A 24,221-nucleotide genomic window follows, 5' to 3' on the forward strand; every position below is an offset into this window, starting at 1 on the left:
GACATATGCGGTTGTGCTCATATTACAAGTCCTAAGTTAAACTGTCTTAACTGTGTATGAGAAAGTATACACAGAGACTCTCATTGGATGTGTTTGTCAGTGCAGAGACACACCATGAATCATCCTGGACGCCCGTCTCCTGTTTCAGTAGTCCGTAGCCAGGAACCGCAGGCTTCCTCACTTTTCCCACTTACTAGGTGCTAGTTACAGGCATTCAGCAGCTACGGGGAACCAGCCAGGAGGGGATTTCCATTGCAAAACGGCTTGCAGACAGGTGCATACAGTGCCAAATGAGTAACGTTCAATCCCGAAAAGATTATGGCGGTCATAACTTCATACCCGTGCCCTCTTGTCAACACCATAGCCGTTTGTGTGACATTTGAATGAATTGTTTATCTCGAGTCGCTACTGAAAATGTCCTCAAAATCCCCAAACGTACCCCGAAAACCTGTGTCCGCTTTCAATTAAAACACCCAACAATACCTTCTACGATATGCAGCAGGCCTAGTAGGAGGACGAGCGGGGCAATGTTGCACTTTGGTTTCCACACGGAGGAGGCACGGCGTGTACACTGGCCATTCTGACACTTGGCAGGCAGGCAACAGTGGAGGGGCTTATGAGACTCAAAGGATCTCAAATGTCTCACAGCCCAACAAGCATTGCCAAAGTCCAGCCCCCAATTCTTGGCCCCTGCTGACGTAAGCCGGCCAGTTTACATTTAGAGAAGACTGGCCTACCCCCATTCTTAATACCATTTCTAGTGGGAAGAGTGACAGGTGCCGGTGATAGAGGGGTGAGAGGAACAGAGGCAATCCCATAACCAGATGACCACTTAGTCAGAGCTCAGAGGTGCTACTATAGGGCTTTACCTTCCCCTGACAAGAGATTTACCTTCTGTGTTACTGGCCTGGTGGATTTTGGATTTTTTGCCTTTATGTGTCTTGTTTTTTTGGGGGGCGGGGGGGGTTGTGGGTAAATACTTTAGTTTTCTCTTTGCTGTGGCATTTTTTGTAGCTCATCGGTAGAACTGGCTAAATCCCCCCCCAAAAAGCGGCCTCCCGGACGCGGTAGGAACTATTCTTACTTCGGGGTGTCCTTACGTGATCCTGGCTCGCCTGACGCCCAGCTGAGCTCCAAGATGTTGCACTGCTCTCCGACCGCAGGCGGAATGGGCGACCAGAAGGATGTCAACAACAGTGGGAGCTTTGACCTCATCCAAAATCACATTGAGTCTCTGAGCGGCAAGATGGACAGGCTCATCAACATCCAGGAGAGGGTCCTCAACCGACTAGACGGACGGCCCGACATCGAACAGGACACGGAGACTGTCGGGGGGGACAAAGGGGTGATCCACGTTGTGCCCTGCGGCGTGACAAACGCGGCACCGGCCGTCATCAGGGGAGAGGTGACGTTGCTTTGTCAGGAGATGAGCTCCATCATGTCCGCCGTGAACCAGCGCTCGGAGCAGCAAGCTCAGAAACTCGAAGGGATGGAGAAGCTGGTTCTCAACATGCAGCAAATGATCAGCTTCATCGGGGAGACGGTGAAGAGCTCCCGGATCATGGAGCTAATGTTCAAAGGTCCCGCAGCCCGAAAGGCCTCCAGGCCTAAAGACAGAAAAGGCAAAGTGACCGCCAAGAGACAATCGTCTACGGACGCAATACCCAAGAAAGCTGACAAGGTGAAACTCCAAAATTATCTCTCTGCTCCCAAGTGTATGAATACAGACCCCATGTGCATTATGAGGTTGGGTAACGGGTTATGCCCTATGTTTTGTAATGGGAAGAGCTTCCGGGGGAATATACTTAGGGTTTTATTTACAGTCCCAAGATATGGGAGTGACAGGTTCTCGATGCTGAGTTGAAATCCATTAGCTCTTATTTTGTAACATTTAACATTCTTGGCAATGAATATGAAAATGATCACAGCAGCAAAGCTGAGCACTCAGGAAGAGTTCACTTACTAAAACTAAAAAAAAGTGTCTTGTTTCATGCCTGTAACTCTCCATAGGCGGGCGTAAAATGTAACCTATCGACTATATGAGCCTTTTGCATACAGTAGCTTCAAATTGATTTAGTTTTGCAGCTCATGCTTTTAAGACCATACCAGGCAGTGTATTTGCATGTTTAGCCCATTAAGTACAAGTCACATTATGCTTGACAATTTTCCAAAGAATCCCATAGTTTTTTCCTACTTTCCAGGAAGCCACAGGTTAATGTCAGCACTGAAAATATAGCCTTAAATGTTTGGCAAACAATATATTTTAATTCAGTTGAATTTGAAATGTGCACATGAAATTAAAACTCCCATGGCTTCTTTATGGTGACATGAAGAAGCAGATTTACGTTGAAATGATTAACTGGGCAACTCCAAAATCTAAAAACCTGTGGAATGGTTTGTAAAAAAGGGTCACCATTAATATAAATTAAGTACATGACTTGTAGTCCATTGGCCTGAACATGCAAACCACTTGTATGATCCTTTAAGTCTTACACTGTAAGAAAAGACTATATAATTGTTTGTGCAGCAGCGCCAAATACTCTTTTCACACCTATTCCATTTTAACTCCTGTTTGTATACGCTGCACACCCTTCACACGCAATGTGGCCTCCAGGCCATGAGGCATGCTTAGGGTCCCCATGGAGATCATGAAAGGGCCGTGTGTGTGAGGCTAGGGGTGGAATGTGGGTGGCCATGTTTAGAAATGCCACTTTCGGAGATCAGCTGTAGTGTTGTTTGTGAGCCAAAAGGCCTTAAACCCACCTGCTCGTAAGGAGTCAAGTGTCAACAGCTTGTTTTGTGATGACTCAGTCTTTCCCTCTACCTTTCTCTTTATTTGCGTGACTGACTTCAACTATCCACACATTTCAATCTACACAGTAAAATGTGTTAAAGTCCTAGGTTATACTTAATACTACGCCAGTGTCGTGCATGAATACCATGACCTACAAGCTCACACCACATTGCGACACATTGTCCATCCCCGTCAGTGCTTCTGCCTGGATCTCTCTGCAGTCTGCAGAAGAAGCTATTCATAAACGTTTATTGGAGGTCCTGCCATGACCATGACAAGTTTGAATCTATTTTTGACATGGCGTTCAGATGTTAGTAGCTAATATACTGGAGGTGTGTCCCATGTGTATACAGTATAGAGAGGAATGTTTTGATCTGTGAATAGCTTCAGAGCGTGTGTTGTCTTTTGTAAGGGATTAAACCATTTGTTATCAAGGCCAAAAGGCCTTTCTTGTGGGTAAAGTGGTATTCATTTTAAAGTGATACAGTCAGGCACCCAACATTGTCTCCCTGTGCTCTGTTGTGAAGACGTGAACAATAGCTATAGAAGGGGGGCTCTGTGAAGGTCAGAGGATACTCTGGCACTGCAGGGCATTAAGCTATACTTAAAGAGACCTCAAAGTCAGTCATCAACACACTCCATCATGCACATAGCTGCATAATATGTCAGAGTGGTGTCCCCTTCCCCCGGCCAGGCTCTGCAGCCTGCAAGCATCACGTATACAATGCGGTGTGGCTGAGACGTCAAGAAAAGAATAGTGTAAAAAAAAAAGTTTAATCATGCTGAACAATCAGACAAAAAAGCTCGTGGCCATGTTATTGCCGTTACAGTCCATGATTCCATACAGTAGTAATGTGACGGCGGCGTCTCGGATTTCACGGAATGTTCTGTTGCGTTAGAAGCGCCGTCGAGGGGCAGTCCCGTCTCTCTCCGCCCTCCAGAGGTGTGAGATGTCTGCGGAGCGACATCTGTTACTTTAGCTGCCACGCAGCTCCCATCCAGGGATTTGTCCTATCCTGTCCCCCCCGAAAGCACTAAAGGGCTTGATATACTTTGTTGTGTGCAGAGCACCGACAGGCGGCTAAGCATAAAATCACCCATAACTGTTGTTACTGTGGAAACTCCATACTGCAAAACATCGCCCTGATCCGGCCTCTCTGCAAACCGGTGTTTACCACACAACAACTTTCAGAGAGCTTAATGCGAGACTCCCTGAGTTCAAGAGGGCTTGTTTTTTTCCATGCTGACCTACTCAAATAAGGTTGTGTTCTTCCATGAGTCCTGCTCAGCTCTGCTTTCAAAAGTCGAATAACTGCGTATGTTCTATTGCAATATTTTCCGTCCAGGGGGTCGGTCAGCATTGCATTCCACTGCTGAGTGTGACAAGTGATAAGCTATAAATTCACTGCGTTGCCCCAGTCTGTCTATCCATCTGCTATGAATAATCAAGCGCATGCCATGGTCCAAGTTAGTCTGTATGCACGCATGGAGAAGAGAGCCGGGCACCGTTCTGTGCAAGTCAAGACAATTACAGGGACGTTGCCCTTGATTATCTCCTTTGTTATTTTACCCATGTATTCATTCCATTGTCAATCTAGTTAACATTGTGTTTTCCTTTTTATTCTTTTTTTAAATAAGTTTTATCCCACAATTTTGTAACCCATTTTTCACCCCTGTGTCAATTATCTAATGTGATCCTGGGCTCTACACACCCTCCGCCAAACTGGGGAGAGCAACGGACTTGAACTCATGCTTCCTTCATGCATGAGTGTCCAAGTCGCTCCTTTACACCTGACAGGGGGGAGTTTCCCTGGTTGGACGTATAGCGTGTGGAAGGAACACGTTATTCCAACCAGTTCCTTTCCCCTCCACCAGGCGCCCCGGGCTGGCCAGGATGAGGCAGTTTAGAGACCAGGATTAACATTGTGTTTTCTTTCTCCATTTCCATCTGTTTCTAACAACCTTCATCTGATCCATCTGTCAACCTGACTAACACTCATTGTTGTCTACTAAATGTCACATAACTGTCCCATCATCCCATGTGCATGGCTCAAACACTACCAAGCATTGCCCATCTGTCTCTTTAACAGAAACCTACCTCTACTAAAGCCAAAGGGACTCAAGAGATAAGTTCTGCATGTGAGTTCTCCAGTACTCCAGAGCCTTCTCACAAGACCAAACACCGGCATGGACCAAAGCCTTTCCTCTCCTCCCGTAAACGTGGAACCTCTGTAGGTTTTTCTCGCTCACACTGTGGCACCTTTTTAATGCATTTTTGTCTGTCTGTTCATGTACTCCTTTGTATTCGTCATGTCCCGTGTCCTGTGCTGATCACATCCTTTCTCAGGTTGGTCTCAAATTCACCCAAACATTTTTTTTGGTTGTTGTTTTCTTTTGAAGGGATACCATCACTTTTTGGGGGGATTTATATACGTTTCTTTACCAGAAGCGTTGTGTCGAAATGGTTTTCCATATTTGAACTTCAACATCTGCCCCGAAATCGTTTGTTAGCGGTGGTGGTGGTGGTGGAGAAAAATGACCGTACCAACTATAATTCAAAACATCAAAGTAATGCATCCTGACACAGAGAGAGTTCTCAATTCTCACTGCCATCTGACTTTGACTTCATACCAGTGTTGTTTTTGGCAGCAAATTTTGATTTTAGTTTTAGTCATAGTCTTTTGAATAGTTTTCATTTAGTTTTAGTCACATTTTAGTCACCTGGAATGTGGTGGTGTTAGTCTAGTTTTAGTCGACTAAATGTCATGAGATTTTAGTCGACTAAATCTACAGTTGATTTAGTCGACTAAAATGTATTTTGGTGGGCATTGATGCCATCATAAGGACTGTTTTTACACTTGCTGAAAATAGCCGATCTACAAGCTCGTAGCTTGTAGATTTGCTATTTTCAGCATGCAACCAAGTGTAAAATGACTTATACTGGATCTTGTTGTCCACTAGTCCCTTCCTAACATTTAATCTAGTTTTTATTTGTTGACGAAATTGTCAGTATATTTAGTCTTAGTTTTAGTCACCATAGCATAGTTTTCATTTAGTTTCCATTTAGTTTTCTTCAGTGGAAAAAGGTAGTCGACGAACATTTTTCGTCTTAGTTTTAGTCGACGAAAACAACACTACTTCATACCTGGCCATTCTATTTGGCTTCATGGCACCTTTCCCGTCTGTCATATTGTGTGTTCCACAGCTCAAAGAGCATAAGCCCAAAGAGGGGAAAGAGAAGCCCTGTTTGAGCCTCAAGGGCCAGAAAGCTCAAAAGAAGAAGAAGCCTCCAGATGCAGCAGGTGATGTCCTTTCTTTGTTTTTCCCCCTTCGCATTATCTAATGTAAATCCTGGGCTCTATACACTTCCTCTGCCAACCTGGGGAGAGCAACAGACTGACCTCATGTTTCCTTCAATGCATGAGGAGTCTAAGTTCTTTTCACCTGGAATTTCCCCGGTTGGAAAGAACATGTTCTTTTATTTCAACCAGTTTCTTTCCCCTCCATTATAGGCCAGGGGGAGGCAGTTTAGAGACCAGGATTACTGCATGTTTTTTGTGAGGGTATACCTACCCTAGGGGAGACGGGGAGAACATGCAAACTCCTCACAGAATACAGAATCCTACACGATCGGGTATATATATGGGCACTGGTGACGCGGAGGAGAGAACACGCCCCCAGCGTCCCCCGCGAGAATCAAATTATGTGATTTTGTGATTTGAGGATGATAGTGTTTTGAGTCATTGCAGACAGATTGACTACGCACGCACACACACACACACACACACACACACACACGCACGCACGCACGCACACACACACACACACACACACACACACACACACACACACACACACACGCACGCACACACACACACACACACACACACACACACGGGTTTTGCCACAATTAAACTAAACTTAAACTAAAAGCTGTAAAATGTCAGGGTAATAATTGCTAGAGCAGCGGTTCCCAAGCCTTTTTGGCCATGCACGCCCTGTTACCTCCCGACCTAGTTGACCCCACATGGAAATAAAAATTGCATAAGCTATATAGAGACATATATTTCCTATCTATACACATACAGTATATGCACTGTTGCACATATATGCACCTGAATATGGCATACTGTATATATGCAGCAATGGATATATTCTGCATACTTGCCATATATTGGCATATGTTGTTAATATTTATTTAAAATAAAACCATAGCACCTTTCATGTCACGCACCCCCTAGAAGGCGCTCGCGCACCACAAGAGGTGCACACACCACAGTTTGGGAACCACTGTGCTAGACAACCCTTTGCATTCCAGTTTCCACTAGGGAAAAGTGTCCATTACAGTCACCAGTGGAGCTATATGAAATAACACTCGTTATAAATGTTTATATTATCATGTATGACAAGTTCTAACACTGTTTATAACGTATTATAAAGTGCTGGTTATAGTGGAAATGAGTGGTCTGTATTACGACTATAGGCCTAACCCCTTTATAAAATGTATAATGAGTGTTATGTTATGTTAAGTGCATTATGATGCATAGCAATGCATTATAAATGTGATTTTAATGCATCATAGACACAACTTGTGTTATCTGCCTGGTAGTTTTAATATGCTGTTCCACTGAGTTTAGAGACGAATGGATTATGATGTATGACATTATATTATTATAAGTTATAATAGGTTACTTCACAAACCTGGTTTATTACGTTGTTTATTAAGTTGTTGTGCATAATTAGAATCATTCATAACAAGTGTTATCATGGCTTATATAACTCATTATACCTTAATATAAAGTCTTACCCTTTGTACTTCTGTTTGGACATTGTGTAGACGTCTCCCTGAAGAAGCAAATATTGCTCCTGGAGGAAGTGCATAAGCTCAACAGGGAGAATGAAGAGAAATGGGAGCCACAGGTCCCCTGTGAACATGTGGACCTGGAGGCTGGAGGGGCCCCTGGGGAGCCACAGCTCGGGGCCCCCAGCCCAGCCTTACCGGACTTCCACCTTGAAGACACAAAGGCTTCTGGGCCCGAGTCTGAGAAGGAAGATTTGCCGCAGGTGGATGGTGTGGGAGAGACCGAACCCAAGCCTGAAGAGAAGGACGTGATTTCGGTGAAAGAGGAGGTTTTATCGGAAGAGCAGGAGGAGAAAGCATCGCCGGAAGCATCATCCATAGAACTGCCTTCTTCTTCCAAGGATTCCCAAAAAGAGCCTATTGCAAGGTACCTATATAACTCAACGCAACAGCGAAAGTTATTAACCTCATTCTGTCTTTTACTGTACTGTCCTTCTACGATTCCAGTATACTGTATTAAAGCATGATACTCAGGCTTTAACACAAGCCTGATTTATACCTGTGCCCAGTGTCGCGCACCAACAATGCACGTGCCCAACTAAGTATAATTCCGGCTTTAGTACATAAGAGTTATGAATGAACATCATTTGAGGAAATTATGACTAAAACTATGACTAAATATATTGACAATTTCGTCAACAAATAAATACTAGAATGTTAGGGACGAACTTGTGGAGAAGAGAGAACTAAAAGACAAGGCATTTTATGCTTGGTTGCATTAACACTGCGACGCGCTGTGAGCTTGTAGATCGGCTATTTTCAGCATGCAACTCTTGAAATCAGTCATTTTTAGCCAAAATACAGTTAAAGTCGACTAAATCTCCAGTTGATTTAAAATCGTGTATGATGATATTTAGCAGACTAAAACTAGACTAACACTAAAATATTTCGGTTGACTAAAATGTGACTAAAACTACAAAAGATTACTAAAATTAGCTGTCAAAATCAACACTAGTACTTCCTTTGTAGTACCAGCAGCGATGACCACAAAGGTGCCTCCTCACCTGCGGAGGCAGAGCAGGACCAGGTAGCAGAGGGGAGCCACGTGACTGTGGAACCAAGGTTACAATGACTTTTCATTATAGTTTAGTTTTGACGTATTTTTTCTTCTTCGAATTCAGTTCGTTTTAGTTAGTTTCTAGAGCGGGTTTGCTAAGCGTTTGCTAGAGTCTAGCAAACACTTAGCAAACAGTGTTAAAAAACAGCTAGACAACGTCTAAGTTTAGTTTTTATTAGTTTTAGTGTTAGATTTAGTTTTCAATCCTGCACCTGATGAATAAGTCAGGTGCAGGATATGAAAAGGGCCACAGCAAGTATTGTGTAATAAAAATAAACAAAAAATAATAATATTGAGTTACAGATTAAGCTTATAAATAAATTGACAAAAAGGGCATTTTGTCTATTATTTCAGTTAGTTTTACTTACAGTAGTTTTGGTAAACACACAATACCGTTTCAGTTAGTTTATCGTTTTTGTTCAATGTTTTTTCAATTTCAGTTTTGGTTATTTGGTTAGTTTTCGTTAACCCTATAATAACCTTGTGTGGAACACAGCGGAGGAGTGGAGGAGGACCACAGGACGAGCAAAGACGAGGAGGAGGAGGAGGAGGACAGAGAAGCGGGGAAGGAGGAGGGAGGTGGAGAAGGAGAGGAGGGCTGGGGCATCTTCGCGGCGGACGGAATACAATTGCAGCTAAAAGACCTACGAGAAAGGGTGGAGAAAGCGAGGAAGGAGGCGCAGGAGGAGGAGGAGAAGGAGAAGGAGGAGGAGGACGACGTTCTACCTGAGCAGACTTACTTCATTGGTGAGTTTTGAACATACTGGTGGAAAACTTTAAAGGGATTTTGCTAAAAAAGATATGTTAATGACGTTTAGAAGATTTAGAACACTTTCCTGTGGGTCTTTCTGTGTGTAATATGTGGGTTTTAGATATTTTAGATTTTTAGCAGTGAGCCTCTCTGATGTCATGGAAAATGGGCTCACTTACTGACTACATGTTGTCTCAGTATAAGACAGCCCTCCCCCTATCCACAAGGAGGAGCAGTGCACCAAAGCATTATGGGAATTGTAGTCTAGGAAGTAAGTGAGACCAGTGTCCAAGACATCAGAACTGTAAATGATTTCTTATACCGGCTATACTTGTGTCGAGGCTCGCCAGGAGGATTATTAGGGATTACAGCTGGAGTGGCTGCAGGCGGAATAATCATCAAACATGATCATTTAAAGCCAGATTCGGATTACATTAGGGCCATTATTGTTTTCCTATTCCCAATGCAGACAAGAGCCTTCCCCCGGATGCTCCGTTTACTCACCGGATTGTGATGGCTAAGCCCAACCAGATCAACAACTTTTACAGCATCAATCGGCAAGAAATCATAGGAGGGTAAGTACTCACCTGCAGCCCAGAGAGATATTAGCAATATGTCGTTTCTGACGGGTGGAAACCTCATTATGTCCAAAACTGTTACTTTGTAGGATTTAGCTCTTTTATTGCGGCTGGCTGTTGGCATAAATGAAGTTAACCTGTGCCACCATCAGCGTTCACTCTAATTATTTCTTTCCCATGTCCGTATATATACAGTACGTACCCCGACGCTAGGGGGCGTCATATCCCAGGTCTGTATATATACGTACCCCAACGTATACTCTGTATATATAATGGTTGAGTCCAACCGCAGCGTTTAACATTGGTCCCGTTCCTATGGTAACGCCCCACCGCTCCAGCTATGGGATTGAAAATATTTTTCGGGGGCCAGTTTAGAATTGCAGCCGTCTGTAGGTGCCCTTTGAGCGCGGTTTGGAAGGAGTCAAGGGATTCACATGTCTTAATGACTGTTGGTAGGGCGTTCCACATTTTGGTGGCATAGGAGCGAAAATAATTTAGTCCCTCGTTTGTGCCGAATCTGGGTTGCACATGGTTTGTTGCACTCCCTCTAGTGTTGTGGTTGTGGACTTCGTTAACATTAAGGAAGTATTTAGACAGGTACATGGGTATCTTGGTGGTGTATCGAATCTTGTGGACCAGACCCATTGCAAGATGCTGTACTGTGTCGTCAACCCTAAGTAATTTCAGCCTGTCAAAGTGGGCAGGGGTGAGGTGGGTTCGTGGGGTGAGGCCAAGTAGGAGCCTGACCAGTTTGTTTTAAGGGCCTTTGAGGTGCTGTGGTACCAAGAGGTGCATGCATAGTTAAAGAAACCTTGTACGAGGGCTCCTGTTAGGGTCTTCAAAGTGTTTTTGTTGACCAGTGAAGAGATCATGTAAAGGAATCTTGTTCTTTGGTTGACTTTTTTTATTACGTTGGTGGCCATTTCATCACCGGAAAGATTAGCCTCCAGGATGGAACCTAGGTAGGTCATTTCATCTTTTCGTGTGATAATATTGTCACCCACTCTAACCAAGAAGCCATCTGCCTTCCTGAGATTACCATTTGATCCAAAGAGAATGGAATTCAGTTTTTCCCAGGTGTAAAAATAGTTTGTTATCAGTGAGCCAGGTGCAGATTCTACCGAGTTCAGAGCTGAGGGCCTTTTCAACCTGCAGTTTGTTCCTGTCCGAGACTAGCAGTGCTGAGTCATCTGCGAACAGGAACAAGTTGCAGTCACAAGCTGATGTCACTGGGAGGAGGGGGGGGGGGGGGGGGGGGACAGTGTTCTGTTCACCTCCACCATCTGTTCTCTCCCCTCCAGGTAGGATTGCATCCAGCTCACTGATGTGCTAAAACCAATTGCTTTTAGCTTGTTAACCAGTATGGAGTGGTTCACTGTGTCAAAAGCCAGATTGGAACTCGTACATACATTTATTTGTGGCCTACTTTTCAACCTGTTCATAGACTATTTTTGTCATGGCCAGTGGCCTTGTGGGGTTGGAGGGCACTCAGTTTTTTAAGTACCTCATAAGTTGTTACCATAACTAGTTTAAAATCGTCTTTACAAACACCTAGGTTTCTGTAGAAGGTTTGAATGTGCTTTGTAAAGAAGATGTTCAAGTAGTTGGCACTCGATTTGAAAACCTGGTTTTCAGTTTCTGACCGCAGCCTAGTTGGTTGTTGAGTAGCTTCCAGAGCCAATAACAGTAGCCAATAACATTGCAGGGAAAAAAGGGCTTTTTGACCTTAAGTCAGCTTTTTTGTCTTACTTACTTGTGTCTTACTTTACTTAAGTCAGCTGGCCTTACTTCAGCCATGCGAGTGTTAAGTGGTTACACTTAAGCTTCAAGGTTATATGATGAATAGCGGATTTGGATGAATAGCGAAAATAGCAGATTTGGATTAATTGAGTACAAAAGGACCCCAAAAAGGAAAAAGGACCCTAATGGAAACGAGCAATAGGCTTTCTTAGGTTTCAAATCTTTTTTTTTTTTTTTGCAAAAGTACCGGTATTCATTCATTCAATCAATCAATCAATCAATGTGTTCCATAATATAGACTCAATGTTGTGAATAAAGTAATTCAGAAACTACACATGTTTGTGCTGCTAAATGTTTATTTCCCCTTCTTGTTTTTTATGGTGTCTAATAAATAATAATTGCTGTTGTGTCCAGACTTCAGTACAGCATATTAAGGATAGTAAACTCATTGAAATCAATGCAAACGTAGAGGCGGTGGTTGACCAGACAGTAGGTCAAAGACAGAAGGGCTTTCTCAATAACTCTGAAAGCCTAATTACATCCCCCTCCCATCTCTCATCTGGTTCATAGCTTTAGAGTCACGACAGTTATTTTTACTTGTGGACTGTGGGGTATGTGAAACCATATCCTTTCTGCCAGCTGGTGGCTAATCGCTACGTGTTAATCCAAAATCTTCAAAGAGGAGAGGGAATACTACTTTTATTTAACAAACATATTGATTATGTCCAGCAATACAACTCCTAAAATGTCTGTGTGTGAAAATAATTGGTTTATCGACGGGCAGATTAAAAATCTGCTTCTATCACACTTCAATGGTGTTTTGTTGGTGGATTATCCAAGAGTGCCACACCGTAGGATTTGTGACTTGTAGGTGTGAGAGTTGGCAATGCAAAGTTTGACCTTTACATGAGATTACAGTTCCACTGAAAGGGTACAGCGCACCCTCAACAGGTGCGCTTCAGACCCCAGGAATTGAAGACATGGGAACTAATCCTTTTTTGTTTGTTTTTCCAAGGGGTCGCTTTGGCCAGGTGCACAAATGTGTGGAGAACTCCTCTGGACTTACCTTCGCAGCCAAAATCCTCAAAGCCAGGGCATTAAAAGAAAAGGTATATACCGATAATAGTAGTACGACTTAACCACTTCAACCCTGTACTTGGTTTTACCGGAGTCTATTCTAGTGACCTTTCTGTTTTCACTCACAAATGACCACTTCACCACTTCTCAGCAGTAAGTAAGTAATGTTCTACTCGGTCTGTGTCTCATAGGAGGGCTGTGGGCAGTTCAGAAACCCGTCCATCGATGGGGAATCCAAGCTAATAGAAACTGCAGGTTTTCCATTACTGAAAAGTTGCAATGTGATAATGGAAGCCATCGTTCTCACGACAATAAACATCTAAATATATATATATTGTTTAAAACAAAAATCTGCCTAATGATGATGTCACTGGTGGACGGGTTTCTGAACTGCCCACAGCCCTCCTATGAGACACATAAGGTGGTCCTTTAAAGGCTGGTAAGTGATTATTTGTTAATAGGTTTAAAACTATAAAAACATTGTTATAGGGGTTAGGGAGTACTGCTTAACCAAAAAGAGCAGATTGGCTATTTTTGGTACTAAAATGACAAATAAAGTAAAAATAAAAAGTCAATTAAAAAATTGAAAAAAGTATAGTAATACCAACGTCCGTGCGTGTGTGTTTGTCTTTGCTAGGACGTGGTGAAGAATGAAATCAATGTGATGAACCAACTGGACCATGCGTCCCTCATCCAACTCTACGCAGCCTACGAGTCAAGAAACGATATCATCCTTGTACTTGAATAGTACGTTCCTACATTTGATACGGGTGAACTGAATTCATAATAGGCCATATAACAGAAGTACTTAACTCTGACATGATTCGACAAATGTCTTCTAAATCAGTTTTCTGAAAAACCTATGTTTCTATATCAGTGGTGCTCTTGCCAAGGACCAATGTATTTGGCCGCCGACCCCATCTTTTTTTTTCCAGGGACACCGCCAGAAGCAAAGATTCGCATTAAAAACACAGTGAAAGAATATATATTTATATATTCATATAAAATGTGCGCCACATTTTCACGTTTTTTCAAAAATAACAGATCTAGCTTGTAGATCTGCTAGCCTATTTTTCCAACAGCTTAAACTTAAAGTTTCCAACAATGGTTAAAAGCTGTAAGGCGACACAGATGCTTGTTCCAGGTCTTAATGTGTGTGTGTGTGTGTGTGTGTGTGTGTGTGTGTGTGTGTGTGTGTGTGTGTGTGTGTGTGTGTGTGTGTGTGTGTGTGTGTGTGTGTGTGTGTGTGTGTGTGTGTGTGTGTGTGTGTGTGTGTGTGTGTGTGTGTGTGTGTGTGTGTGTGTGTGTGTGACTCCAGCGTGGACGGAGGAGAGCTGTTTGACCGGATCATCGATGAGAACTACACCCTGAAGGAGCTGGACACGGTGATGTTCATCCGGCAGATCTGCGAGGGCCTGCAGCACATGCACAAGATGTACATCCTCCATCTGGACCTGAAGGTACAGCAGAACAAAAGGTTCCCAACGTTTTTTTTCCCCCGCGCGAGACCCAAAGGAGAAATGTGATGTCTTCCCCAAGGACCCAAGCTATGGGAGAAAAATCACACCCGTGTGAACTGAGTGGTGCAACTCCACCCCCCCCCCCCACACCTCTCTCTCTCATTAGCAGGCAACAGTCCCTCTCTCTGTTTCTCGCACAACAGCGCCCCTACTGGTACTCATAGTCATACTGGTGCTCATTAACCAACACATAGGCAGTTACATAGGTGAACACGGACATTGCTGTTCCTTGGAGTGGTTGCACCACTCAAAAACCTGTGAAAATTGCCGATCTATACAAGCTCACAACACGTCGCATTGCGGCGTCTCGCTTGTAAATAGAGCTCTTTTCACAAGCTTATAGATCTGCATTTTCACTATTTATTGATAATATCTTTTTCCCATTAATGGATTTATTTTTTAATAGAATTATTAAAAAAAAAAATGAATTTGTTTTAAAAAGAATTGTTGGGTTTTTTTGTGATTAAAAATAAATCAATACATAAAAAAGGGTTAATGCACACCTCAAAAGGTTGGTGACAGGTGCGTAGGACAAAAAGTGCATAATATTATATATATATATATATATCATATAATAGGGGATCTCTGAATAGGACGAAAAGGATCAGAATTTCTAAAAGACATTTTCACATTAAAGTGTTTCATTTGTTTTGTTTTCTATTTCAGCCTGAGAACATTCTGTGTGTGAGCAGGGCCACAAACAAGGTCAAGATCATTGACTTCGGTCTTGCTAGAATGTAAGTTTCATAATCCACATTAGTTCTGCTACTGTACCTACAGTATGTGATCAAAGTTGCATTTGTCTTCACCTCGGTTGATGTCACAAGTAATAATACCACAACAGAGCTTCAAAACACAGCATTCAAATAAGAAACATATAGCATTTATATTGCAAAGTTTTGTGATTATAGGGTTGATTATAGGATGAGTATTTGTAGACTGAAATGACACACGATTCCTCTATATACGTAGATATAAACCAAAGGAGAAGTTAAAAGTGAACTTTGGCACTCCAGAGTTCCTGGCCCCTGAAGTGATCAACTACGACTTTGTGTCTTTCAACACCGACATGTGGAGCCTTGGAGTCATCGCCTACATGCTGTAAGTACAGAAGACAGACGGGGCTTCTCAAGCGTATCCTCAAAATGTGCTACAAAATATTGTCGTTAAAATGCTTCAATTTTATCACATATCTTTTGAGATTTCTTTCAAGCGGCAGGTCCGCTAAGCTCACAAACTGATGTGTATGCTATGTAATCTAATTCTGCATTGCAGGACAAAACAACCCAAGCACAAGCTTAGGCAACAAAAAAAAAAAGCAAAAACATATGAGCAAAAACACGCAATCACAGTTTCATTATGACATCACAGAAAATCCTGCTATGTACAGTACACACACACACACACACACACACACACACACACTCACACTAAGGCTGTACCCTAGCCCTTATTTTAGGACTCGAACTTGGGCAGGAATTTTCGAGTGAACATTCGGACCAATCATGACAAACAAAATTTTTCGGGCCAAACAAAGAATTAGAAAGTAGATAAAATGGCAGGTTACAACACGTTGTGTTCTTTGTAATCATTTGGTCCAAAATATTGTGTGCGTTGTCATGATTTGTCACGACAGGAGTTGGCTTCGTATACGACGCTTAAAGGTCTTTAAATAAATAAGTTTTGAAATGCCTATGGAGAAAATGAAATGGAGAAAAATTTCCTGGGCCACTCGTTGTTTTGAAAGGGGGAGGGACTGCGACGCTCTATTGTGCAAAAGGATGCCTGTTTAACAGATTAAATGTAATCAGCATAGGGCGCAGCAGGGAATCGAACCCCATCCCAGTAAACCAGGAGCTCCATGCCTGTGCCAAAGTGCTTTGTTTGCGACGCAACGCAAAAACCTACCCTTGTAGGAGCCCTACCCTACCAGCAGCAAAGAATACAAAAACAGATACTTACCCAGTTACCGTGAACCATCACGTTCTTCTGCAGATGACAGGCAGTGTCCACAAGTTAGGTGAAATGACAGAACCGGCCGAAATTGTGGCAGTCGACGCAAAAGACGCAACGCAAACGAGTGCAACAGCAGGCAGCCCCACACGACGCAACCGCAGGAAGCCGGAACGCAAACGCAAACGAGAGCAACACCATCAGTAGGCTACCCTGCAGAACCACACCAGCGACAGCAAAGGACAATAAACTAGATTTGTACTCACTGTGCAGCAAGCAGCTCTTCCCAGCAGCAGCTATAGCGTACAGTTCCTACCTCAATGTCTTGTGCAGGGAGGGGGGCCCGGGGGGCATCGGTCTGGGACACTTCACATGGGCTCCAGGGTAGGGTGGGGGTCCTCGGAAGCCTAAATTGGTGGGGCTGTGGGGCCCACGGACATGGCTCGTCTCAGGGTCCAGGGCTTGGTGCTGCCTCCTACACCACTGGTGCAGTGACTCTTCCTATTCTGGAATTACATGAAGAGAAAAGATAAGTGTCATTAGTGTTATGTAGGCCTACATCACATTAGAAACACATGTGGCTGTATAGCCTTGTCAGCCCCCACAACCCATATTTTATAATATATATTATAATAGAATACATCAATATTAATTATTAAACCAAAAGTTCAAACATAAATCATAAATCAAATGCTTTCAAAATAAACAAACAGTTAACCAGTTGATCCAAGTTAAGACACCAAGCCTATATGACTCACCGAAGAGTAACCAAAGGTTGTCACAGTGGACAGGACCATGCTGCTGTCAAACATTTCGGCCATCTTGCATAGGTGGGAGTGGGGAGTGTAGGAACTGATGTCACCTTTATACTGCCTTGATTGACAGTTGACATGGGTTGCCATTTGCGGGTTGCCATGTTGGCTGGGTTACATTTACATTGCCAAGGCAAAAAGCAACAATACAATCAAAACTAAATGTATGTACATTTGAATTGAAAGTCAGAATATTCAATAAATCAGTGTCACACACACACACACACACACACACACACACACACACACACACACACACGCACATGCGCGTGTGCACACACACACACACACACACACACACACACACACACACACACAACAGCGCAGCGAGAGAGAGAGAGAGAGAGAGAGAGAACTAACCTTTTTCTCAAATTGTGCCATGCTGGTGTGTGTGTGTGTGTGTGTGTGTGTGTGTGTGTTTGTTGCTGATTGGCTGATTGGCTGCAGGCCCATCACCAAATTAATGTGCACAGGGGATTTTGGAGAGAGACACCTGGGACAGCACAACAAGGAGATAGACATAACTTCTGACAGGAATGCACGAGAAACTTACTTTTTAACATATATCACATTCTCGCCGAGATATATTTTCGAGTTAATAAAAAATAAAAAATAAAAACGAATGGTTCAAATGCATTAATTAAGATTTGAGTGCCAACCCTAACGAGCGAACATTCAAACCTTGAATGTTTGGGGACAGCCTTAACACACACACACACACACACACACACACACACAGTACGGCCGGTATACACACATGCATCTGCTAATGTCTCCCCTGCTCTTTCCTCACAGTCTAAGTGGTCTGTGTCCCTTCCTGGGCGACGACGACACTCAGACGTTGAACAACATCTTGAAGTGTAACTGGAGCTTTGAGGAAGAGGAGTTCATTGAGACCTCCGAAGAGGCCAAGGACTTCATCAGAAAGCTTCTCGTCACCAATAAATGGTATGATTACTTGTCCTTCAGTCTCTCCACCTGTTTTTTGTGTTTTGATAATTACCCAATTACCACCAGTCCACCTGGGGTCTGTGTCGTTTCCTAGTCCCCCCCACCCCAAAACTACACTTTAAACTTCTTTGCCTTTTTTATTTTTGAATAGTTAAATTAGCCAATCTACAAGCTAGCAATGTGCTGATGTAGATCGGCTTAGTTGAACCATTTAAAAACAAACAAATGCAAAGACGTTTAGGGATAAGGGGTATAGCATGGTTGAAAATAGGGCCCCAAATATCAAAATAAGCGAAAATAGACGATCTACAAGCTCACATCATATCATGTGTCGGCTGTTTTCTCTGAATGTTCTCCCCAGACATGGGGAGAACAACCTCCACATCTGCTCCAGATGTGCAGGTTGATGCCTTGCATGGTTTCCTCCACCATTGGTGTATGTGGGTGACTGTAATGCACAATCTATGTAAAGCGCCATTTACCATTCATGCAATAACAATCTGGGCCATCGGCAAAAAAGGAGGGAAAAAAAGGAAATAATAGCGCCATCTGCTGTTTGTTTCCTTTGAATCTGATGAATTATCATGTGATAATAATAATAATAATAATAACAACAGTGTTATTGACCTTGATCACACGGCGGCAATTTTGCTTTTAAATGCTGCTTGGGTGATTATGAATCCCACCAACGTTGTAGGACTAGGATAGACCCCCCTTACCATGTGTCTGATTGGCTCGTGGGTAGTATTACTGAGGATATAGGGTTAGGTTTAAGCATAGTTTTACTGAGGTTAGGGTTAAGGTTAAGCATACAGTAGTTTTACTGAGGTTAGGGTTAAGGTTAAGCATACAGTAGTTTTACTGAGGTTAGGGTTAAGCATAGTTTTACTGAGGTTAGGTTTAGGGTTAGAGTTAGGTTTAGGCATAGTTGCAAAAACGAGAACTGTCACACACACACACACACACACACACACACACACACACACACACACACACACACAGCGGGGGAGTATGACATAACATGTGTTGTTACTGTATATTGATCTGCAGCTGGAGGATGGGGGCGTCGGAGGCTTTGAGGCACCCTTGGCTTTCAGACCCAGTCCTTCATCACCGCCTGTATACAAGGGTACAGTACATGATTACCACTATACTACTTTCTGTATATACCAGTATCAGTATCGTCTATCGCCTAAATGTGTTATTTTAAATATCTGTATCGTCCAAGAATTTCCATATCGGTGCATAAAAATAAAAGAAAGTGCAACTTTGTAAGGATTATCATGTTTTATGTGTTCATGTCCATTATTGTTTTACTGTACCCCCTCCAACAGAGAACAATGTGCAGATCACGGCGATCTTCATGTGTGCCCCCCTCCTCTGATAGTTGAGGTAGGTGTATCATGTTATTATGGCATTTAAAATTTATGTTAATTTCATTTATGTTTATTACATTATGTGTGTTTGCATTAGGCCTACTAAATGAACAGAACGCACAAAGATACACAAATAATAGTATACAAGATCTAAATTAAAATGATCATTTGTACAGATTCACAAAAACACAAAACAACCCCCATCCCCAGGACCCCCACCCAAATACCCAATATAGGGAAAGAGCCGTAGTTGAGACATCTTTCACTACAGCAGAAAGAGGATACCTATACTGGCCTCAGTGTTGTTTTTGGCAGCAAATTTAGATTTTAGTCATAGTCTCTTGAATAGTTTATTTAGTTTTAGTCACATTTTAGTCATCCGGAAAGTTTTAGTGTTATTTTAGTTTTAGTCAACTAAATATCATAAGATTTTAGTCGACTAAATCTACAGTTGATTTAGTCGATAATTATTTTGGCGGGCCTTGATGCCGTCGTAATGACTGTTTTTACACTCCACAAGATCCACAAGCTCACAACGTGTCGCACTGCGACGTGTTGTACTTCTATATTGCAGATCAATACTTTTACTTTAAAATGTAAAAAATGTGAGTACTTTCTTCCACCACTTGCCCACGGGCCAAGAGAGTTTACAAACCTCACTACTGTGGAGTTGGGCCCTCTACTGGGAGAGGACTGTTTTCTCCCCAGCACCCCAGATACAGCCATCACTGGGTCACTCTCTAGCTCGCTTCCCAAGATATCTGATAGGGTTTTCACTTTCCAAAATAGATAAATAACTTCAGGCATAGGCGAAACATGTGCCCCAAAGTGACAGCAACGCCCTCACAGGGCTCCACATGCAGGATATATTCTGGAGAGATGAAGACGATGCAACATCCTATAGTCCCTGGAATGTAAAGGTTTGAGCATCACTTTATGCAAGTCACTCATCCAACCTCACTGTCATTTCACTGTGTTTGACATGAAGAGATCAGGATGTCATGTCAACCGACTGTCCACAAGGGGGAAGCACATTTCAAACTTTGTGCAGTGTAGCAGAAGGAAAGGTTACAAGGCTGCTCAGGCAAAAAACATCAATGTGACGCAAAAACAATAGCTCCCAGTGAGCTTGTAGATCTATTTTAGAATAATGTTGAAAGTTTAAGTAAAAGGGGTTAAGTGTGTCTGTAGATTTTATGTATATGACCAATGGAAAGTATCAACAAGAGCTAAATAACATCAATGTATACGAAGAAGGGAGAGACGAAGCCAAAAGGTATCTGAAGATTAACGTTCCTTCTTTCCTATCTACACCGTCCATTCCAGAGCGACCCGCTGAGCGGATGGATGGCTCTGTAGCTGTAACCTAACCACTTGGACCAACTCTGCTATACACGTAGATTATACCAGAGCGCTGCCTGCTGTGCACCATGTGACCCAACTGCACCCGACGTATATATTCCCTGTCCTATAATATGATATGATTCACTGTGTTACACACAAAGCAACTTATCTATCCCCTGCCCTATGATTGATATGATGGGGGATCAACACCTGATAGTAATCATTGTAAGTGTTTGTTCAGTAACTGGGGTCTCCCCGTCACTCCAGTCCAGCTCTTTACTAAACACAAAATACATTTTCAGGTGAGTTGAAGAGACTAGAGTACCCCTTTTTTTTCAACTTAAAATGTACTGTATAGTGTTCCAATTCTTTGTCTGCTCAACTCTTTGCGTCATCATGTATGAGTATGAGTTCTCTCTCCTGCTTGGATTGGTATCCCGACCTGGGAGACCCCTGTTATTGAACAAACACTCTATATCTATATAGGGGTGGGAAAATGGCAGGCCGGGGGCCACATGCAGCCCCCACCTTCACTTAATGCGGCCTGCATGTTAATATCAGAATACTGATATAGTATTGATTTCAGCTGTTACAATTCCAAACCCGCTTTAATTACTTCATGAGTAGTATTAAATGACTAGTACTAAATGACTATTAAAATGTTATTTTCTTTTTGTGTCCAATGTAGTTATGTTAACAGTTCATATAAGTTAACTATAACTAAATGCATTTGAAATTCAATAAAAAGGTTACTTTTCAGGATTCCAATTAAAAAATAGCAAAAAAGTATTCAGGTTTTCAAATATACAGCTACAGAGCTACAACAATCTTTTGAACAAACAATCCAAAATAGCAATACATCACTTACCGCACCTTTGAGCTATAATGACAAAAGCATGTTTCGGACAATATTGGGTTTAATTGGGCATATGTAACTTGATAGTTTTATCACTAGAGATACTATACAGAATGTTGCTTTTGTAAACTTGATTCAATCTGTCATTATGTATTATGATTTGTTGGGAAAAGATAATTATGTTGCCCTTATATTTGTGACAAGATTATTTAAAAGATGAATGAGGCAGCACAGTGTTCCAACTGGTGTTTTAACATACAGTATATGTGTACTTTATTTCTACACTTTTAATTTGAGCAAATTTTGATTTTGTTTTAGTTATAGTCTTTTGAAGACTTGAAGATTTGAATTTTCATTTCGTTTTAGTCATATTTTAGTCGACTGAAATGTTTTAAATGTTAGTCTAGTTTTAGTCGCCTAAATATCTTCATATTTTAGTTGAGTAAATCTACAGTAGATTTAGTCGACTAAAAAGTATTTGGCAGGCCTTGCTGGTGTCGTAATGACTGATTTTCTTGGGTGCATGCTGAAAATAGCCGATCTACAAGCTCACAGCGCTGTTGTGAGCTTGTAGATCTTCTATTTTCAGCAAGCAATTTTCAGCATTGGTTGTCTCTTCTCCACTAGTCCCTCCCTAACATTTTATTTGTTGAAATGTAATTGTCAATATATTTAGTCATAGTTTTAGTCATCATAGCTTACTGTAGCTTTTATTTCGTGCAACGCGTCGTGTACCAAAAATAGCTGATCTACAAGCTCACAATGCATCACAATGCGATGGGTTGTGAGCTTCAGTGATGGGGTGATATGGACATTTTCGTTTTGTTAACTGGGCACGGCACCCAGCATCCACATTCTGGGAAGAACATTAGCCAGAAATTGCAGAACTACAAACAAAGAAAGCTTGCAGAAATTCTATTTTTGGCAAAGAGATTTGGGCAGTGTAGACGGGAAAGAAAACCAGTCCGAGTACAGAGCCAACTCAGGTCCAGTAAGTATAGAATGGCGTACAATTTCACGATGAATTAAAATCTCTGCGATATTGAGCTTGGAGATCAGTTATTTTTTGTGTATTGGTCTCTTTCAGCTTGACTGCCTTTGTGATTTATCTTTGTTTTTTTGATAAGAGTTGTATATAGGTTGTGATATATAATACATATTTTAAAGCCCATGTGATTATGTTGTGTTAAGTGGTGAAACAAAGATAAGTTAGCGTTCAGAACATCTTTATAGGAAAGGTTGTTTATGGATTTAATGGATTGGATGTGGTTAATTTACATAATATGCTTTAGTATGTGCACTTTATAGTTATTTATTTAATTACAGACAAATACACCAAGCTAGAAATGTGATGTTGTAAAGGTGTGTATTCTGTTTTTGTGTTGTTTTTGTTTTTTCATTCTACCATGTCCATGTGTATGGGGAAAAAAATAATATTTTAAAGTCTTATCAGTGATTGTACTGCTTTGCTTGGAAGACAAAAAAAAAGTAAATGTCTGCATATATACCTGCTGTAGGTCAACGTTTTATTTTAAGCCAAAACATCACATGTAAATTGCTAGATTTGTCCTGCCAAATGGTCGTGTATATTTGTTAATCTAGATGTAGATTCTTCACTTTACATAGGCTAATCTATGTTTTAATCTGCCTTCTGTGAAGGTGGGATATAACTGAAGGTTATAATTGTTGCCTAGATTTCAGTCATCTTTTTTTTCCCTTCTTCTCCGTGTTCCACAGGTCTCTGAACATCTATTGTTTGGACTACATTCATGTGTGATTTTCTTTTTTTTTAACTCGCAGCTAGCAGCTGTACTATATAGATTAGAACATAACCAGTATAATCATGAGTGAACATGATTCACACAGTATTTTTGAAGTGTGTAGCATTAAAAACCACTGAATATATAATTATCTCCTCAGTGTAAGTTTCTTGAAATTTGTAATGTTCAATTCAGGTAGACAATGTATTTTGGGACATATATACCACTTGGTCACAACAAAGGAAACCAAATGTCATTTACAACATCCAAGAAATCCAATCTTCACATTTCATGTAATTTCATAAAACAGAAATGTAAATCTAGTGTTGGTCATTAACTTCCTTAATGACCTTCAACCCGGTGTCCCGATTTTATTATAGGCAGTAATTTCCAGACAGTCGCAAAAAATAAAATAAATAAATTAAAAAACAGCTAAAATTGATGATATACAGCTTACAAGGCTTCGCATTGCTATGCATTGTGAGCTTGTAAATGTTTTGCTATTTAAAAATAAAATGGGCTAAAGAAGTGACCTGCAGTGACCAGTCTCTCCCATGTTGGTTGGTGTGGATTAGCCTTAAACTTTGCTTTGCCCATGGGCAGAGCATTCTCCCATCAGGTCTTATTGTTATATAAGGAGGTATAATTTTTTCAAAAAAGTGTATAGTATTTGTTAAAATGTTGTTTTTATGTGGGCACGCCCACCAGTTCATTAAGTATGCCTGGTTTGCCTGGTGGGTGGAGGGTGGTGATGGGCCGCACCCACAGCTGTAGTTGTATGATTAGGGGAG

General features: G+C 41.8%; 1 protein-coding gene across 6 annotated transcripts in view; it reads left to right on the forward strand.

Annotated features, from left to right (window-relative positions):
* The window catches only part of mylk4a (myosin light chain kinase family, member 4a), a 34,571-nt gene extending 10,988 nt beyond the window's left edge, over positions 1-23,583 (forward strand). The window contains exons 1-17 of one of the 6 annotated variants that reach the window (XR_013964981.1): positions 769-1,681; positions 4,885-5,025; positions 6,000-6,096; positions 7,632-8,022; positions 8,625-8,717; positions 9,209-9,459; positions 9,933-10,038; positions 12,797-12,890; positions 13,496-13,605; positions 14,177-14,318; positions 15,045-15,115; positions 15,351-15,479; positions 17,939-18,091; positions 19,145-19,223; positions 19,429-19,486; positions 20,797-21,981; positions 22,013-23,583. Coding sequence is in view for 5 of the 6 variants with exons in the window: in XM_080777329.1 (XP_080633455.1) it covers positions 1,139-1,681; positions 4,885-5,025; positions 6,000-6,096; positions 7,632-8,022; positions 8,625-8,717; positions 9,209-9,459; positions 9,933-10,038; positions 12,797-12,890; positions 13,496-13,605; positions 14,177-14,318; positions 15,045-15,115; positions 15,351-15,479; positions 17,939-18,091; positions 19,145-19,223; positions 19,429-19,485 (2,457 nt within the window). In the remaining variant the exon portion in view is untranslated. Of the gene's footprint in view, positions 1-768; positions 1,682-4,884; positions 5,026-5,999; positions 6,097-7,631; positions 8,023-8,624; positions 8,718-9,208; positions 9,460-9,932; positions 10,039-12,796; positions 12,891-13,495; positions 13,606-14,176; positions 14,319-15,044; positions 15,116-15,350; positions 15,480-17,938; positions 18,092-19,144; positions 19,224-19,428; positions 19,487-20,796 lie in introns of those variants that run through there. The other 5 variants (XM_080777329.1, XM_080777332.1, XM_080777330.1 and 2 more) reach the window with 5 other exon arrangements.
* Positions 23,584-24,221: the final 638 nt, after the last annotated feature.

The sequence above is a fragment of the Protomyctophum bolini genome, assembly GCF_963924005.1.
Source record: "Protomyctophum bolini genome assembly, chromosome: 12".
Taxonomy (NCBI): domain Eukaryota; kingdom Metazoa; phylum Chordata; class Actinopteri; order Myctophiformes; family Myctophidae; genus Protomyctophum; species Protomyctophum bolini.